Here is a 20808-nt window from a genome sequence, read left to right on the forward strand (position 1 = left end):
CTATTAAGGTTTTGGCGCCGGAGGTTCCCGCGGTGCTGGTGGATCAGGGTCCCGTGTTTCTGGTGGCGTAGGTGAGTGATCTAGCGCCGCTTTAAATATGCAAACAATGATTACATGTTTCAAGTGAATGCAGGTATTAAATATACCTAGGCCGGAATAAGGTAAAGCTAGTTCACTGTGTTTGGATTCAGGAAGGGATATGCTACAATGGATCATATCCATGTCATCAATCAGGTAATAGAGAAATCTGCGGAGTACAAGCAACCTCTCTATATGGCTTTCATAGATTATGAAAAGGCATTTGATGCAGTAGAGATACCAGCAGTCATAGAGGCATTGCGTAATGAAGGAGTACAGGAGGCATACGGGAATATATTAGCAAATATCTACAAGGATTGCACAGTAACCTTGGTTCTTCACAAGAAAAGTCGAAAGACACCTATCAAGAAAGGTGTCAGGCAAGGAGACACAATATCTCCAATGCTATTCATTGCATGCTTAGAAGTATTCAAGCTCTCAGACTGGGAAGGCTTAGGAGTGAAAATCAACGGCGAATATCTCAGCACCCTTCGGTTTGCTGATAACATTGTCCAGTTCAACAACAATGGAGACGAATTACACGTACCAAATTATTGAGGACATTAACCGAGATACTGGGGTTGAAGATAATATATGCCGAAGACAAATATAATCTTAAATAGGCAAGGAAACCAGAATTCAGGTTCGCCAGTCGGCCTCTAGAGTCTCTAAATGAGTACTCTTATCTAGGTCAATTACTCACAGGGGACCCTGATCATGAGAAAGAAATATACAGAGAATAAAATTGGGGAGGAGTGCATATGGCAGGCATTGCCAAATCCTGACTGGGAGCTTACCACTGTCATTGAAAAGAAAAGTGTACAATCATTGCATTCTACCGGTGCTACATATTGGGCAGAAACTTGGATGTTAACGAAGAAGCTCGAGAACAAGTTAAGGACCGCACAAAGAGCGATGGAACGGAAAATGTTAGGCCTAACGTTAAGACACAGGAAGAGAGTGGTGTGGATCGGAGAACAAACGGGGATAGCCAATATTCTAGTTCACATCAAGCGGAAAACATGGAGCTGGGCAGGCCATTTAATGCGTAGGATGGATAACCGATGGATCATTAGAGTCGCAGAATGGATACCAAGAGAAGGGAAGCGCAGTCGAGGACGACAGAAAACTAGGTGGGGTGACGAAGTTAGGAAATTTGCAGGCGCAAGTTGGAATCAGCTAGCGCAAGACGGGAGGTAATTTGAGATCACAGGGTGACGCCTTGGTACTGCAGTGGACATAAATATAGGCTGATGATGACGATGATGATTGCAATCAGTTTTTACTTCAAGTATGCCATTAGTCTTCCGTAACAGGATAGAATGATTCGGGTGCATTAGATATGGGCGGGCACCACTTCCATGTGAGCTCGACACGAACCATTCTGACCTGTGATGGAGGGCTAATGGAGAATTTGGACTTAAACAGATATGATTAGTTTTACGTTATGGCTGTCGTATCTCACTATTGGAGAGGTGGATAAGACGCAGAAACATTGCTCGTCCGGTGTATATGTGTTTTTTGCGTCCTCGTATATATGCGATGATTAACTTAAGAGTAAGGTTAGTAGACTTGTTTTTATGTGATCATCGTATTTTCGCGACTAAAACAACTTTTTTGTTCATATTGAGTGGCTGCACACTCAACATAATTCGATGGTGTATTTCACATGAATTCATTGAAGCTTTTGTTTCTTCTGTTAAGGTATTGGCGCCGGGGGTTCTGGCAGCGCTGTTGGACCAGGGTTGGGTGTTATTGGTGGTGCAGGTAAGTGGATTGTTTGCATGAATACACGTAGAAAATTTTGTTCACTTAGAAAGGATGTACAAACTAAAATTCACACTCCGCCATGACTTCTAACCTCGCACTTTTTTATAGCAAGGAATTCATGGTCCCACAATCGGCACACACCTACTGAAACATGCCCAGTGACCGAAGTTGGCATCAATAAGAGTCACTGAAGAACCGAAGACACCAATTCGCACACACTTAGTGCTCCAAGTTGGCGTCAAAGAGTTTCAATGAACAGCGCTACAAACCCAGTCACGCATCTAAGGTGACCCATGTATGCGGGAAAGAGGTTCGTTGAAGAGAAACATATGTAAATATTGCGACATATTCAATGACTCAACTTGATCCGATGGTTGGTTTCGAACCCCGTTCCCTCTGCATAGCAGCTCGATTCTTTAACAATTCGATCATGGACTACACAAGAATCCAGGTTAGCTGGAGAACGGTTAAAAAACATACAACAATGGGTTTATGTAGCAAGACAATAATATTTATGATCATGTAAGCAAACGTCACGTCTGTTTCAGAATCTTCATGATTCTGCAATAGACGTGATTCAGGGGAGGAGGTGGATGGTCCTCACGCGCATGTAATATGAACCCATATAGACACGGCCAATATTCTGTGTTGTTTGGGCATGGGAAGTATGTTCTATTTATTACTCGCCCTAACTGTGTTGCTCATGCTGTTTTTTTTTATGGTTGCACATCGTTGTGCTTGTTTTTCTTAGCTTGCAGTGCACAATAGCGCCTTTAGTCCTGACCCTTCTGGTTTTCTTTAAGCAAACTGGAGAAATTCTGAATTAAAAAAAAATGTCCAGCAGATGAACAATATAATTTCATTGCTAAATGCCGCGTGAGCTCTATTAGAGGAAGAATGAGTTCTGCACGTCGTTCTACTGCATGCCGTATCTGCGCTTATATAGTCCCGAACGCTCACGCTTTGTTTGAATGAATATATGTAGAAAATAATTCGCTTGTAAAGGATGTATCAACTGAAATTCACTCTCCGCCATAGCTTCTAACCTCGCACTTTTTAATAGCAAGGAATTCATGCTCCCATACTTTCTTATTGTATACCAAGTTTTCTATTCTAAATCAACCTTTAATTTGATCAGTAGGTCTCTCAGGTGCTGTTTAGGTAAGATTGAATAGTTGAAACCGAATTTTCGAGGTTGCAAGCACTACCCACAAGTTTCATGATTCCGTTCACTTTTTTTTTACCCTTTAGGCACCCAGGTATTAGACATCGCCCGGGAGCACGGGTTTTAGAAATTTGACCTAATCATTTCTCAATGATGAAACTTATATGTGATTGAGTAGTACCCAATGAGTTTAACAGACAGGCTTCAAAATGCACAACATATCAAGAGATAAGCATACCTGTGTAATTTTTAGGTCACGGTGGCGTATCTGGAGGAGGATCTGGTTCCACAAGTAGCTCAGGTGAGTGTGGCTGCCGCCTCTATAAGAATTGGAATGAAGCTTCAACGGTTTGCCACGGTACACTGGTGCCTTATTCGACTGAACACATCTAGAAAAGTTATTGTGTTATAATGGTGGCGGTGACAGCTATAATGGTGGTGGTAACAGCTATCTGACTCCCTTCCTCATTTACATCAACCTGTCAATTTTAGTTTCTTCGATGACACACAGTACATCTCAACTTGCCCATGCTCGCCGCTTTATATCGATCACAAGTGGTATTCAAATTCAAATTCAAGTTTATTTTCATCCGGAGGATGCGAGTTGGCGCTGGTAGAAAAGTGACGTTTGTCATTTATGGAGAACCCGAACCTCCCAGGTACTAGCAAATCAGTGAGCACATATTGGCGAGTTCGTTCAACGTAATAAAAATGAATTTTTTATCGAAATATTTACGTTATACAGAAGCATTTCGACAAAGTGTACAATTCATTCGAACGCTTTTACACAACACAAGTCATAACACCAATACTATATACACAATGTACAATATGCATGAACAATTCCTTCACACGAAAAGGAAAATTAAATCTCCTTTCCCAATACCAGTTTCTCCCTTATCTTACACAGACTAGATAGTTCAATACTTATATTTTATTATATATTCTTATCTGATATTCTTGTTTTGCTATTATTTTGTTGTTATCTTTTCTTACTTAACTTAGATATTCTTATGTGATCTATTCTTACATTGTTCAATTCTCAAAGCCATGGAATAAGATTTCGTCCGCTGTTTGGCACCCTTCGTTTAATATGAGTATTTGCGTTCAATCCACTCACGTCAGCCGACTTTTACGTACTCGACCGGGTCTCTCAGCAGGCATGTTTTGAAATACGTGAAACGTAGAGAACAGCAATGGAGTTTTATTTTTGCAGGCTACGGAAGCAAGGGTGGCTCTGCTGGAGGAGCTTTGGGAACTTCAAGTAGCTCGGGTGAGTCCGACTGCCGCGTTTTAAGAAAGCCAACGTTGTAGATATTTTCTAATGCATCTAACTATCATGTTCGGTGAATGTGTATCCTGCAACACCAATTAGCCCGGTCGCGTAACAGCTACATTGCTTCAGCATATAAGCACTTTTACTACTAGTGTGATTCAAGCTTGTTCTACCACATGATCCTCATAATTAAAAAAAAACTTCTAATATGTATTCAGGCTGGAAAGTAGTTCTCTGCTCCTCATCCATCTTCTTTGTTGGTCCGAGTAGCTCTCCGCCCTGGCTATCACAAAAATCACAGTGGCCTGTTGCGGTGGATCATAACAAAGAAATGGAACTGAGCGAAAGGAATCCTTACATTATACAGGCCCTTGTTTTGGTATTTAAATCATGCGATGCATTTCGATGCTGCCGTGTTAATAGCGATAACTATTTTACTAGTTAGGAGAAACAGCTTTGCAGTGCCGCTTAGGAGGAAAGCTTCTCACTGTCATGAATTCGAGCTCATCAGTTCCTGATCCCGGGCCAGGACTTATAACTAATGTGCCACCTCGGTTCTTTTCCTTTACACATAGTATGTATTGTGGTACTTGTACCACCCATAGCGAGAATTACGCAAGTACCAGCCAGTACGTCACACGTACGTCAATGGTTTCAGAATGGCTCGGTAAGCACTTGGTGTACCAAAAGAAATATTCAGAAGCATATTTGCGCCTAGACAACTGGACCCGAATTCAGAAAGCTCTCTATTCGAAAGTACCTTCCTGTATCTCTGTTGGCTAACAATAAGTTCATCATGTCTAATAACTGGAATTTCGTTTTACAAACCATTGTAACATAAGCTTTTTCTGTAATTGTGAGGCCCATCTATATTATAGGGTAAGTATATCGTTGAAAGTTGATTTTCTTAACAGGGTATATACTACGTAGATGCGATAGCACGGTAGGACCATGCAATGGACCTAGTCACATGTACGGTGAGGCCATTAAAGTAGTCGCGCGTCCTTCGTGGACATAATACAGTCTGCAATCGTATGCGCTGGAATACTATGAGTGACACTGAAGAACCAGCTATTTTTGTGCACACAGCAAGTGCTCAAGTATAACTCCTATGCCCGAAACATTTGTCCGAGAGTGCATCGGTGAATCAGCAGTATCTACATCGCGCAACATGGTGTCAAACATTCAACAAGTCATATAAGTTGCGAGGTGCTTGTATAATTACATTTGTGACAGCAAACACACGTTCGCACTCATTACCTCAATTACATCGCGTTTTCTCTCAGGACCGAAGTATATTGCGGTCTCCTTTAGGTGTGTCTTATTTCTGCTATTCATGCGAAAGGGGAGGAGGTTGGAGGCAGATGGCGTGGTGAAGAGAAGATGGCAATGTTGGAGCACTGTTTAAGCAACAGGAACTTGCACACTACAGTGTGATGGTGCCTCCTTCTCCGCATTTGTTGCATCAGTTTTATGTGTCTAATTTGGTGAAGAGTCACTTTGCAAGTTATTTCAATTTGGTTTTCCTTTAAAGGCAAGTCTTCCTTTGAAGGTTTCTACTTTTAGTTTGACCAACTAGGCCAATCTACAGTCATCCTGCAGAAAAAGAAGTATACATTTATTGACTGATAATGAAGCGGTGCATGTCGTGATTTTAGGCGTGGGTCCGGTTATATGAACAGCTCTGCCATTTTTGCACTCATCAGGGGCTATCGCCCTGATTCAAAAGTAATTCGGGCAGTTTAATTGTGTGCTATGCTTTATCCTTCTATAACAACGGCAACCAAAGCTGTAGTAAGCCCGCTCCAGCTACATTTATGGCATCATCGTAAAAATGTATTGTATGACGCTGCCGGTAAAAAATCGTCGTCACCTAGTTCAAATCAGGCGTGTGGTTCAAGAGAGAGATGAAACATGGAAGGCAAGGAGTCTGAGAGCGTCTGGTTGTTTATACTGCGCTAAAAGCAGGTGAACATCTCAAAGCAACGTCGAAGCTATAAAGGACGCCACATTCGGAAAGTGTGCATTCATTTTGAACACACAGAAATCATTACCAGGAGCAGTGCCCCTACTTCATCACTTTCGTGCAGGTCAGAAGTTAGAGCACATTGACGTAGCCATGAACGGAGGGGGGGGGGGGGGGGGGGGGGTAAATAACAGAACCTGTGCCTGTTTATAAATAGGTCTCAATTACAGAGGACATAGAAATGCGTACATTCTTGCGCTCAAACAAGCGCACATGCAATAGTCAATCATAGAGAGCAACATTTGTTCCGCCCGAACATTGCACGAAGGTAAATGAGAGAGCTTACGCACTTGTAGTTTTGTGTTAAGGTCGGCTGGAAGACATTTTCTCTTTATTGAACATTCTTCCGCCTTGCGGCCTTTTTCAGGACTGATTTCTCAATGGTGAACCTTCATCAAACGCATGATTCAAGATGCCTAGCAACCAATTCATATTCACTATCGTTTGTAATAACGGATATTTTCATAATACATTCTCGGCTACTTCGTCGAATATGATAAGCTTCAAGCAATTCAAGAGTCATCCTTTCTTTAGTTTGTCCAGGCCGGTATATATGTAGTGAAACGTTTCAAGAAGTCTATTGCTTTCTTACCGCCAATCGCTTAACCTTGACTGCGACAATCCTGCTAATAACTTAGGTACCGTAGAGCACTGCATGAGCCATCCGCTAGAAGCCTGGGACCGGTCCTTGCCCGTGGCTTTGATCCAAGCCCAGCCTGGCCCCGTGTCTTCAAGCCCAGGCCCTCCCTGAGCCCACGTCTGCATGATAAGACCCGGCCTTGGTCCCTGACTCTATATATGAACAGGCCCGCACCGGGTCGCGGGAGGAGCTCAATGTACATGCCTTAAAATTTCATTGCTTAGGTGATCTATCCAAAGACGTCACCATAAAACTGCAGTGACAGTAAAATGTCGCAAAAGAACTAGAGGGAACAGAGCGTGCAACAATTCTGGCGATAGGAGGAACGTCTACAATGGCGTTACCAGCATCGCACCTCCATTGTGCAAGAGGTGACACAGACGAAAAACAGAGAAAACATGCGGAGTTTCTCAGTGCTAGATTGGGATTGACGTTTAGGGTTATTTCCTCTATGGCCGCTTTCCGCTCGGGCGGTGTGGTAAGCACACAGCTGCAAAGCAGGAGCGCTAATATTTGTGGTAGAAGGCTCATGCCAGCAGTGGAATTCAGAACGCTGTCCTGACTCCGTGAGAGGCGATTGGGTGGTTCTTGAGGGTGCAGTCTATCTTGTTACATCGACGCGGAGCAAAATAGAACAAAAGCTAGGCCGCTCTCATAAAGTTAACTAGGTAGTGACTTGGCATCGACCCTTTTGCAGATAAATGTACTCCGCATCTAAGCACACTACCAATCTAACTCTTCATGCACGCGCGGTCCGTGCTAGCGCCTCGATGCGGTGACACATACGACGGTTGTAGCGCATATACGTCTCTATAGTGTACAAGCTGCTATTGCAATAAATGTATCTTGTAGAGATTTCCTACTGCACGAAAATCTTATAAAAGGTACAAACGGAGCCTAAAAGGTCAAACACTCATATGCTAATTTGGGCACGAAAATTGTGACCGTGAGAAGTGCACTGCCACACATACCCTCTAGAGCCAACGACAAAGCACTTCTCAAGCAAAAGTTAAGGCCCATGAAGAAATTCCGAATGCAGTAATGGTTGAAGCTCGTCTATGTTACACTGCCTGAAACCATAAAGCAATCGTGAAAGTGGCGTAATTGAAACAGATCAAGAGCTGTTGTTTGCACTTTTTTTCCTTTCTCGAAAACAATTTTTCTTTTTGTCGGAACAAAATAACCGGAATTCTTCAAATGGGCGTACTATTTTTCGAGCCTGCATTCCGCCTATTTGTGTAAACGAAGGCAACTACTTTGAATGAATAAATGATGCTTTAAGAACAAGCATTCGTAGATGCGCTCAAAGACCGTAATACAAAACTAGTTATAACATCACAATATCCGAAAACTAATAAATTGAAAAAAGTTTTTTCTTACTTTTTTAATGTACGCACTTAGTAGGATCCACTTCATCAAGTAGAACCATAGCCGCCTTTCGCATGCGTATAAACTGTTAATTATCCACACGACCAAAGATTGTGTTACCTACGGGTATTGCTGGTGTGCAGGTTTATTATATTTCACCGCTAGTGATATGTTCGTGCGACTTTCTGACTTTCTCTACCACAAAACTGTGGTCATGACTGGTAAAGAGCAAGAATTGATAGATTCAAAAGCAGGGTATTGACGATGATGATGTAATAATGATGATGATGCTGTTAGGGTCTTGTGGCGCAAGACCGCACTTGAGGAGACAAAGCGGAACATTGAAACATGCATACACATGATCAGATATCGTCTGTTGCTTGTATTTCGTTTTAATTTTCGTCTTTGTCTCATCAATTGAGTTGCCTTTTTATCGTTAATCTCCGACCAATTAGCTCACCAACGCCTCCTGAGCACGCATCTATGTTAGCTACGTTGCAGGATATCTCCGTTTTCTTTTCTTTATTTCTTGTTTGTTTTTTCTTCATTAGGTCATGGCAGTGCTGGCCTCGGCGGTCTTGGCGGTGCTGGCGGCGTTAGAGGATCACTGTCGGGTACTTCAGGTGGCTTAGGTGAGTGCAGGTGCCGCACATTTAGAAAAGCGCATGTTGCTGTCATGTTCTTATGAATGCTACTCCGAAACATACGCGCCTGTAAGCAAGGGAAAGCTCGTGCCCAATGACTAAACTTAGCATTATTACCTAACATACCAAAATATTATTGTCAGTCTCATCGTTCGTCACCCTAAGCACTGCCGTCGTTCTCTTCGTGCCACAACCCGCGTCGTCAAGAAGCACCTTAGCAGATTCTCGTAGCTCTCATGAGGAATCACCAATCTCCCTGTTTCTGTCGCTTAATTTCGTAAGTCATGATCAAGCTTAGTAGTTTGGCTGAGGGGAATTTTAGTTTGGGCCAGTTTGTGAGCTACATACTGGTAATTTAACGAATACAATAAACGAGGGCCCAAGAAATACATATACACGGGAACAGTGTTGGTCTTGTTTATATGTGTTTCTTGCGTCCCCCTTTATATGCGCTGGTTAACTTAGTAGACTTGTTTTTGAATGATCACCGTATTTCCACTTTTCTGTTCCTGTTGTGTCGGTACACTTAACATATATTTCGTGGAATATTTCTCTTTTTCTCTTTTTTTCATTTCATTTTTTTTCACATGAATTGATTAGAGCTTTTTTATGTTTTTGCTATTAAGGTTTTGCCGCCGGGGGTTCTGGCGACGCTGTTGGATCAGGGTCCCGAGTTTCTGGTGGCGTGGGTGAGTAGATCTTCTGCCTCTTTAAATATGCAAACAATGATTACATGTTAAAACTGTTGTTAAAGATGTTAAATCTACCTGGGCTGGTATAAGGTAAATATGTTCAAATCTGTTTTTATTCTAAATGTGGCATTCCTCCGTGATAGGGCAGAATGGTTCGGGCCCATCCCAAATGGGCCAGCGCCATTCTCATATGGGCTCGACCTGAACCGTTATGACCTATGACGGGTGGCTACTGGCGGATCTGTATTAAAAGCAGGATACGTTTTACGTTATATCTACGCTATCTCATTATTGGGGAGGTGGATATAACGCAGGAACAGCGCTGGTCCTGTGAATTTGTATTTCTTGCTTCCTCGTATATATGTGTCGAATCAGCATATTTTCGCGACTAAAGCCACTTTTCTGTTCATGTTGAGTCGCTACGCACTCAACATGTATTTCCCGGTATATTTCACATGAATTCACAACAGCTGTTGTTTCTTCTGTTAAGGTTTTGGCAGCGGGGGCTCTGGCAGCGCTGCCGGATCAGGGGCGGGGGTTTCTGGTGGTGCAGGTGAGTGGATTGTTTCAATGAATATACGTGGAAAGTTTGTTCGCCTATAAAGGATGTACAAACTGTAATTCACACTCCGCCTTAACTTCTAGCCACACACTTTTTAGTAGCAAGGAATTGAAAATCCCACCAGCGGCACGCACCTGCTGAAACATACCCAGCGACGGAAGGTGAAACAACAATGAAATCAGTTGCTAGGCTGGTTCTTTACATATTTAAAGTTAGGGACGTCACGTTCCGCGTCGCAAGCCGCCAAGGCAATGGCAGCTTGTGCTACAGTAATCTTTTCCGGGAGACATACGTGGGGAGCGCTACGTGCCTTGCTTTGTTATCAGGAGCGCCTGATCGCCAATGATGTGGTTTAGATATTGTTTTATGCTTGTTCTTTATTGAAACGAATGCTCTGCTGTATGTTACATGCGTAATACCAAAGAATGTTTGCACACTGCTCCCTTCCATCGCCTGAAGGTTTTGTTTTCGCCGCAACAAATCCCGACGAATATATGGCTAGGAGCTTCGCTGTAAAAAGAGCGAGGACGGTGATAAACTTGACTAGAGAACGCAAAGTCGGGATTGTCTTCTTCGTTGTCAGCACCTGCAGCATTGGATGTTCAATATTTTTCATCAGAAAATGCAACATCGCAGTAGCACTTGTCTAGTTGCAGTAGACGGCACGCACTAGAAAGCTCTCACAGCCTATGCTTCACACATCGAAAAATGAGAAACTGCGGATGCCTGAAAAACATGTAACATAATTTCCCCACTTATTGTTCTTTATAACGTACAGGCCGTGTAGTTGCTGAGGTTAAATGCGCGTCCCCCTGGACTCCCATTTCCTTCTTTATCCTTTCTCTAGTGTTGTCATCTTGATCCACAATGCTGCCGTTTGCTTTCATAGTTGGTTTATTGCTCTTATTTCTTTCGCTTAAGTATGCGCTTTTTCGTATATGCCGCCGCAGTGTTGTAATGCAACTGAGCGCTATCAGGTAGTAGTGTTATTTTTTCGCGACTGCTTGCCGCATACTTGTGTAAAGGAAGGCTGCTACTATGAATGAATAAATGATGTTTTAAGAACAAGCATTCGTAGATGCCCTATAAGCCCGTATTATAAAACGAGTTATAACAACACTGTATCCAGAAATTAAGAAACTGAAATAAAATGTGTTCTTACTTTTTTTGTCAACGTCTGCTCTTCGTAAGATACACTTCATCAGGAACGACCATAGCCGCCTTTCGCATGCGCATCAAGTGCTATCGCCACTACTAAAGTTTCGGTTACCTACTGGTATTTCTGGTGGGCAGGTTTATTATATATCGCCGCTAACGATACGTTCGTGCGAATTTCTGACATTTTTCTACCTGAAAAATGTACTGATGTGTGGTATTGCGCAAGGATTTATCGATTCAAAGGCAGCGCACTTGATGATAAAGATGATGATAGTGATAATGATGATGCATCGGGCCTTGTGGCGCAAGCGCTGCACTTGATGAGACAAAGACGAACATTGAAACATGCACAAAGACAACCCGCCATCGTGTGTTTTATTTTGTTTTAACTTTATTCTTTGTATGATTCAGTGGGCTGCCATTTTATCGAGAATCTCCAACAAACCAGCTCACCAAAAACTCCTGAGCAAGCATTTATGTTTCCGATGTTGCAGGAGATCTCTTTTGTTTCTTGTCTTCTTTTTTTCCGAATTTTTTTTCCTTGATTAGGTTCTGGCGTTCGTGGCCTCAGCGCTGCTGGCGGTAGCGGCGGATCACTGTCGGGAACATTGAGTGGATTAGGTGAGTGCGGGTGCCGCATGTTCATAAATGGGCATGTTGCTGGCGTGTTCTTATGAATGTTACTCCGAAACCTACGCGCCTATACGCAAGTGAAAGTTGGTACCCAATGAGTAAATTTAGCATCATTACCCAACATACGAAAACCTTATTTTCTTTCTATCACTGGGCGTCGCCCTAAGCTCGCCGTCGTTTTATCCGTGCCACAACACACGTCCTCAAGATGCGCCAAACCAGCTTCTCGTATCTCTCAAGACCTATCCCTACTGTCCACGCTTTGTTCCCTGAATTTCATCAGTCATGATCGAGCTTAGTATTTTCGCTTAGCAATGCTTCAGTCTGTACCAGTTGGTGCGATGCACTACTACGTACGGCGTGCGTAGGCAAAAGAGGACTCAAGGAACACATATATAGACAGGAACAGCGCTCGTCCTTTGTATATACCTTTCTTGCCTTCTCGTTTATATATGCTGGTTACATTTGCAGTAAGCTTAGTAGCCTTGTTGCTATGTTATCACCGCACTTCCGCCACTAAAACTACTTTTCCGTTCCTGTTGAGTCGGTACACTCAACATATACTTCACGGTATGTTTCAAGTGCATCCATTACACCTTTTGCTTTTTTCTATTAAGCTTTTGGCGCAGGGGGCTCTGGCGGCGCTGGTGGATCAGGGTTGGGCGCTTCTGGTGGTGCAGGTGAGTGGATCTAGCGCGCTCAAATAGGCCCACAATGATTACCTCTTTCAGTGAATACAGGTGTGAAATGTACCTAGGCCGGCATATGGTAAAACTATGAGATCTGTTTTTATTCCAAATATGTCATTAGTTCACCGTGATAGGACAGAGTGGCTCCCGTGCAGACCACAAGGGCGAGTGCCAATCCTGTATCGAAGGGCCCCCGAACCGTTCTGTCCTATCACGGAGGGCTAATGGCGGCTTTGTAATAAACACAAATAGGAATAGTTTTACGTTATTACGCCTTAGTTTATAATTCGGCCGTTGGATATGACAACAGAAAATTTTAAGTTATTCTGAACACAAAAATCATAATCTTCACCAAAAGCTTGTTGTATGCCCACTGTAGATCAAATGCTTCTCCGGAGTGACCTGCACTTAGCGTTTTCGTGCCTTAGGTCCATATGCAAGAATTATTTTTGATAAGGGCTTCCGGGTGACAACGATAGCCATTTTGAAAGATTTCTTATAACTAATTGTTTCCGCGCGTGAATCAAGCACTTCACCGCCAATTATATCAGGCATATATTGACAAGTGCACATATTAGAATGACCTATGTGTAAGTTGTTGCTGAGTAGTATATCGCCGCGGCTATAATTTCGGGCGTTGTCAGGACTCCCCGACAATTTACCCAGCAACCTACCCTAGGAACACTCGACGGAATCTAGCATCGCCACCGCGAAGTCAGCGCGTGGCCTCGGAAATACACGGGGCGCCGTTTCGTGCCACCGCTGAGAAATACGTCACGCGGCAATCGGGTTCCTCTCTTGCGCTTCGTTTTGGGCACGCTGTGCCACCTGGTGGCGCTATCGAGAAATGCGCGCGTAGCCTCCGAGACGAGCAGCGTGGCGCACTGGTGCCTGCAAACGCTGAGAACTGTTCCCGCGCTCGCCTCACACTCAGGGGAACATACTTAGGGATCCACTTTGGCGAGGGGTTCATTGAATCGTGGCACATACCTAGTGCTTTCAAGGCGCAGCTCGCTAAAGCGTTGAGATGAAATGAGTTCATTGAAAAGCGGCAAATACCCAGTGAGTTTGTGGTACAGCCTACTAAAGCGTCGGGTTAACGTCCTTGGCGAACCCTTGTGACGCGGGTTTGATTCTGCCCAGCATGGTATAAACTGTAGTTTTTTTTTTTTTTGTAGAGCGGCGAACACCTACTGAAACATGCCCGGTATACATGTACTTGTAGAAGAGATTGCGTGGTAAGAGCATGTTATGCAGCTTGACACATCTATGTTGAGGCAGTGAGACTTGTCACACCCCGGGTCCTTCGCGGACACAGTATAGTCCGGCATTGTAAGTGCTGGAATACTATGGGCGACAATGAAGAGCCAGATATCTTGTGCCTACAGCAAGTGCTCAAGTACAACTTATGTGCCCGAAACAAATGCCCGAGAGAATATCGGTGATTAATCAGTATCTACATCACGCATTATAGTGCCAAACATTCAATATGTCAAATAAGTTGCGGAGTGTTTGTATAATTGCATTTATTCCAGCAAACGCAGGTTTGCACTCATTACCTCATTACTTCAATGAGCAGCATAGCCTTAATTACTTTTGCGCCAGAAAACCTTCTATAATTATCTTCATTACCTCAATTCCATCTCGTTTTCTCTAAGGAGAGAAGTATACTGCAGTTACCTTTCGGTGTGTCTGATTTCTGCTTTTCTTGCGAAGGTGGAGGAGGCGAGGGGGGAAGCAAGTGGTGTGGTGAAGAGAACGTGGCAAAGTTGTTGAAGCACTGTTTAAGCAGCAGGAACTTGCACACTGCAATGTTGTGGTACCTCCTACTCCACATTTCTTGTGTCGGTTTCATGCGTCTATTATGGAGAAGTTGCAATTTTCGACTGCCTTCCATTTTATTTTCGTTTATTAGGAATTCTTGCTTTTAGAGTTCTCCTTTTAAGTTTAACAAACTTTGTCAATCTACAATCTTGCCGAACAGACCATATACACTTGCTGACCACTAATGAAGATGTGCATGCGGTGATTGTTAGGCGGCTACATGAAAAGCGCATTTCCATTTTTCTACTCGTCAAGTGCTATCACCGCGATGTACTTGTCTATCGGCCAGTTTAATCGTTTGCTATTTTTTATCCTCTTTATAACAATGGTGGCAGCAGCTGTAGTGAGCCCACTCCAGCTAAATTTGCTGCCTCATCGTGCAAAATAAATGTATTACGTTGCCGGTAAACATCATAGTCACCTAGTTCAAATCAAATATGTGGTTTACGACAGAAAAGAAAGATGGAAGGCATAGGCTGTAACCTGAAAAGTACCTTGTAGGTTATCCTGTGATAGGGCAGGTAAACAGCTCAAAGCAACGCAGAAGCTATAAAGGGTGCCACTTCAGAATATGTGCATTCAATTTGACCATCTGATTTCCTAAGGAGCTGCTAAATCCAAGTACAAAAGCGTTTTTGCTGTGTGCTTCCATCGGAGTGCGGTCGCCTCAGCAGAGTACCGAAATTGCGACCATGGACTCAGGAGCAGGACGTCATAGCTACTAAGCTACAGCGACAGGGGCTCGTCATATAGTTGTAAGAACATGAAAAGGCAATCTTTGGGTAAGGAAGCTGCGCATTGGCATTGAACTGCGCCTCTAGGACGTTTGATAGGTCTCAACGCTAACAGAAGCCAACCTTGACCAACCATTCGTGGTTCGCGCTATAGTGCAGGGCGTCGCCAAGAGCTCCCCCAATGTGGAATATAATTTGCACAACCGACCGCGGATAGATAAGGAGCATAGGTACTCACGGCTTGAACCTAAGAAACAGATGGTGATTGCGAGAGGCGAAACATGCGATTTTGGAAAGTACACAAAGCACTGTCAGAAGCAGTGCGCCTGCTTCATCACTTTTATGTAGTGCGAAAGTTATAGGAATTACACGTCCTAATGAACTTAATCCCCTTCCTCCCATTAGGATCTTAAAGACCTTCGTTACAGAAGGCATAGAAATATGTGCAACCTTGCACTCAAGCATGCGCAATAATAGGTAATGTTAGAGAGAAACTTTTAATTCGCCCGACCCTTGCACTAAGCTAAATGAGCGAGCTTACGTGTTTGTAGCTTTGTGTTACGATCGGGTGGAAGACGATTTTCTCCTTATTGAACATTGTTTCACCTTGCGACCTTTTGAAGCACTGATTTGTCAATGCTAAATATTCACGAAACGAAGGATTCAAAGTGCCTAGAAACCGATTCGATTTCAGTTGCTTTTAGAAGAACGGTCATTTTAACGATACATTCTCGTCCACTCCATCGAACGTGAAAAGCTTCAAGCAATTCATGAGTCATGGCTTCTGTATACTTTGTCCTGGCAGATATATGTAGCGAGACTTTTCATGAAGTATCTTCCTGTCTTAAAACCAACCACATATCCACGACGGCAACAACCCTGCTAATAACATAGGCGCAGGAGAGCACTGCACGGGCCTAATTTTTCGGCCTGGGCCCAACTTGGGCCAATCATTAGAAGCCTGGGTACCATTCGGACCCGTGACTTCAATTTCTAACCCGGCCGGGCCCCGTGACTCCAAGCCTAGGTCCGGCCCGGACCCACGCCTGCATGATAACAGCCGGCCCCAGGTCCTCGAGAAGAGCTCAGTGTACATGCCTTAAAATATTCCACTGCTTAGGTGTTGTGTCCAAAGACATTACCATAATACTGAAGTGACAATAAAATGTTGGAAAAGAACTAAATGATACAAAGCGTCTCACAATGCTGGGGCAAGGAAGAACGTCGACAACGGCATTTCCAGTGTCGCACCTAGATGATGCACTAGGTGACATTAACGGAAAACTGTGAACACATTCGCAGTTTCTCAGTGCTGGATTGCGACTTTCCGCTCAGTTGGTGTGGTAAGCACACAGCTGCTCAGCAAGAGCGCTAATTTGTTTGCCTACAATGCTCATCCCGGGCCTGGCCCGGGCCCGCTGCCGCAAGCGCGAGCCTGGCCCATGCCCAACAACTTCAGACTCGGGTCAGGCAGGGAATCACCAAATATCGCTCTACCAAACTCCCTGGATATGTATTGAAGAGCATGGAATCTAGGGACTTTAGCTATACCAGGCCCGGTCCTGTACGCGGACCTGGCAGGGCTCGAACTTCCGGGTAGGCCCGGGCCCGTGCTTTGTTCTAAGGCGCAGTGGCGCTCCCACCTTCACGAAGCGGGAAAATTAAAATTATTTCAGAATAGTTTCATTATGCAGGCCCTGTTTCCATGTCTCCGTACATCATTCTTTATACTCGCTTTTTTCCTATTCATAAACATCTAAGAACACTCGCAGCGACCTATTTTGCTAAGATCATGAGGTGACCTTTTACAGTGTTCACATCTTTGCTTTCAGTTTGAAGGGGGCGGCAATAAACAATGCATTAATGGTGATGTGAATGTTATTCGCGCGTTGCAGCTTATGCTTTCTAAAACTCACTGTATGCGAAACGCATTTGTTTCCGGGTACCGTAGTGGACTCTAATAAGCCTTATACCTTAACCAACAAACGTTTCGCATTACTATATTTACAGCTGCATCAACCTTTCCTTTTTCCGGTTACAGGTTCGGGCTCCGGTTCTATCAGCGGCAGCAATATGGGAAGACCAAAGCTCCCGGGTCTGTCAGGTTCAAGTGAGTGCGGCTACCACATATTCTCATACATACGCCACCGTTGACGGTATAATCGAGTGGGTGGACCTTGCTTTAAATTTTGACTGCGTAATGTGGGTTTGTCAACGGGGCGTAGTCTCATATTCACTCAGCACCATTCGTTCAGAACAAATGCCCTTACGGGTTATTTAAATCAGTAATCCCAAACCATAGTGCTATACCATGATCACGGTGTGTGCGGCAGTTTAAAAAAATATCTCATTCCTGCCTTCCAGTTTCTGTCCGTGCTTGGAACCTGAATGCTGATTGCATTGTTTTAGAGCCGGGTCAGCTCATTGTAATAGATGATATCAAGCTTAATGAAGTATTCATTCTACGCCTCGCCTGACTGCCCAGAATCTTCGCATATGTTTCGCTCATTGGCACGATGGGCTCCACGCATGTATTATTGGGGTGCCCCTATGGAGACAAGACGCGGCACAATTTCACTCCTCCTTGGCATGAAATTACCATATTTACCATATTTCAACCTTGCGTTCCAAAGCAGACAACTTAATTATTCTCGCGTTTCAGAGGAACAAGGCCCCAATAAATCGCAATATTAAAGCTCCTCTTTAAGACACAGGTTTGTTTCCGTCATCCAGCTGCAACAGATGCGACGAGCACTTATCACATGATTCAACCTATGACGCCACATCTTTGCCTCCCAGCGTCAGCATCTCAATGATATAAATTGAGATCAACATCCTCATTAAAAAAAAAAGTTGTCTTGGCAGCAAGTCTCCTTTTTTTATCACAGAAGCGGTATGTCTCGTGGTCTAGCTCCCACATACTTCCGCTTGACGGAAAGTACGTCATCGCTCGGCGTGGCTCAACAAAAGACAGCACACAGAAAACGAATCGGTGTACAAATACTGACATTTTTACCAACATTATGAATGCGCCTATCTCCATCCGTGTTTCTCTGTGGAATTACGCAACCAAATGACAAATTCCACTTAATATACGCACTGCAACAAATATTCACCATCCTGCAATAAACCGGAATCATTTCTTAGCCTTCTCCCGCTTTAAAGAGAATAGGTTTCTTTGCCTCTTTTTCCCGCTGGGGTACTTTTACTGTCTTCGCTAAGGGCACTCGATCTCGCGGAGCCAAGGTGGGGATCGCGGGCGGTCGCTCGAGATCTTTGTGGCCGCTGAAGGTTTTGATGCTGTGGTCGGTGGTAGCACTGTGTCGCGTTTCACCACCACCTGAGCTGACGTTTGCGGACCACGCTTGTCACCGAAATCCACTGCTCGTCTATTGTCTAGATCCGCCGAAAGGCACACCTCTCCCATGGATAATACACATTTCAAGGTCACGCAATTACAATTTCATTTGTTCGTATTTCACTGCTTCTTCGGCACACGGCGGCCACAGCTTCTGTGGTAACCAATCTTGGCTGAGGATTCAACTATTCTTTTTCTTGTTTTTAATTCAGCTGGAGGTATCGCTGGCGGACATGGAACACTGCCGGGTGCTTCAGGCTCGGGTGAGTGTAACTGTATTCGAACCATTTTTCCGGCGCCTAAATGAACACAGCTTGAATTTGCTCGTAAATACAAGCTCTTGTAGCGTGGTATAATAGAATAAATTTCAACGCAATAAAAATTACAAATGAAAAAAAAAAACATCATGCCTTTTTTGTTATCGTTTATCCACCGGAAAGCCCTGGTGTTTCTTCACTCAGGAACATTCGGCACCGTTTTCAGCCAACACAGCCACTTCTGCTATGAAACAAGCGCTATCGCCACTCTCCCAGATTATTTATGTTTGGGATTCTGCGCCTACCTGCTTGTTCGCACTCGAGAATCAAAGTATCACTACAAACGCTCTAGCATTTTAATGCCTATCGAATACACTGAAACACCTGAACGAACTTTACTCCAACGTGTGCCACACATGCAGGCTAACAAGCGATTCCCGTTTTTGGTGATACGATATTTTGGCTCTGACGGAGGAGCCTTTGAATCCTCGAGTGGCTGACGTCAGTTACGCCGGCGCAGCTTAAAGAGATCGAATACTGATACTAAAAATTGATGCGCATTATCACGCTGCAGTAAATTGAAGATTCTACTTTGAAATGAATGAAAACGGCATTTTTTTCTGATACTGCAACATTAAAATATGTTTTTTTTTCTGTTCTTTAAGGTGTATACACCGGATTTTTTGCAGATGCAGTCCCTACATCATACTGATGTGACCTATTTTGTTCTCCTTAATCTCGAGCACTGTTTCTGCAGCCCACAATTCTGTGTATTGATTTTACAACTCACTCGCCTGGATATTTAGGTGCATTAAGGGGTTAACTATTTCTTGAAATACTCGGTCTTCCATGGCGCTTGAGTCCTGCTTACACGTCTTTACCTTCGTCCTTTAATTCGTGGATTATGCACAGCAGACAAACAGCTTCGTTTTTGCTCTGCTGGCTTTGCTGGAGGAGTACTGAGGACCTTCGATTAGCTCAGGTGAATGAGGGCACCACCGCTTCAGGGGGGTGAACATGGGCGCGTGGTTATAATTAACACAACTAAAATTTAAGCTCTTCATTTGTCGTGCCAGGTTTAGCTCATACACTCAAGCAATTCTACTACTAAGATTTGAGATGTCAGGAAATTAAAATAGCACAGCACATAAGACGAAGAAAAACCCACAGTGGTGTGGCACATACGCCACGTCTTGTACATTTTTGGCCGCTTGCTTATCTCTAAACAAGCGCCGCCCATGGTGGTTATTGCTTACTGATCACACGTGTTTTACATTCGTTTTGTTGTTTTGTCAGCTCATTTATTATCGCCTGTGCGCATTTGATTGGTAATATTTACGCCATACCTGTTATAAGCAAGTTCTAGCTCGGTTAGTGGGGCTCATCAAAAGCAACAGCCGTATTAGATCGGTAGTTATAATTCTATTGGTGCATTAAACCCAGACGAATATAAAATATTCTAGAACGAAAACAGTGAATCAAGTTGGTAAAAATAACAAAATGACCCCGCAATAGTCAAATTCTTGCCAATTGCGCTTAAACGGATTCAAAAGACTGCGTACTGCGGAGAAATGAAGCCGGTCAGCCATCGCTGAAGCAAATGTGTTTAGTGCAACCGGTGGCCGAAAGTGAAGCCTGAAAATTGAACATAATAGCAAGTAATCAAGGATACCAGCGGGGATACTTCCGAGTCTCGAAAGGCGCAGAAAACGTCAACAGCGGAGCTCTTATATTCGAACACTGTTCTAAGTGAGAAATTAAGTTAAGAAAAAGTACTAGAGACTGTCACGTCCGCTCTACTTGCGGTCAGTTCTTCTCTTCGCCCATCAAGAAGTGTCACTAAAATAAAGATAGCTGAATGGCGACGCACGATTGTCTGCTCTTTGCTTGTAATGTTTTCTTCAAGTACCATTGAGGCAAACACTGGCAGCTCA

The 20808-nt window shown here is 43.7% G+C and overlaps 1 protein-coding gene across 1 annotated transcript in view; it reads left to right on the plus strand.

Moving 5' to 3' along the window:
• Positions 1–20808, plus strand: part of LOC125939721 (uncharacterized PE-PGRS family protein PE_PGRS46-like) — a 129569-nt gene that overhangs the window by 81101 nt on the left and 27660 nt on the right. The window contains exons 19-29 of the mRNA XM_049670966.1: positions 9–71; positions 1783–1845; positions 3267–3314; positions 4230–4286; positions 8875–8955; positions 9594–9656; positions 10150–10212; positions 11929–12000; positions 12630–12692; positions 17301–17369; positions 18830–18880. Of these exons, the coding sequence (XP_049526923.1) occupies positions 9–71; positions 1783–1845; positions 3267–3314; positions 4230–4286; positions 8875–8955; positions 9594–9656; positions 10150–10212; positions 11929–12000; positions 12630–12692; positions 17301–17369; positions 18830–18880 (693 nt within the window). The remainder of the gene's footprint in view (positions 1–8; positions 72–1782; positions 1846–3266; positions 3315–4229; positions 4287–8874; positions 8956–9593; positions 9657–10149; positions 10213–11928; positions 12001–12629; positions 12693–17300; positions 17370–18829; positions 18881–20808) is intronic.

Source organism: Dermacentor silvarum, chromosome 7 (assembly GCF_013339745.2).
Source record: "Dermacentor silvarum isolate Dsil-2018 chromosome 7, BIME_Dsil_1.4, whole genome shotgun sequence".
In the NCBI taxonomy this organism is placed as follows: domain Eukaryota; kingdom Metazoa; phylum Arthropoda; class Arachnida; order Ixodida; family Ixodidae; genus Dermacentor; species Dermacentor silvarum.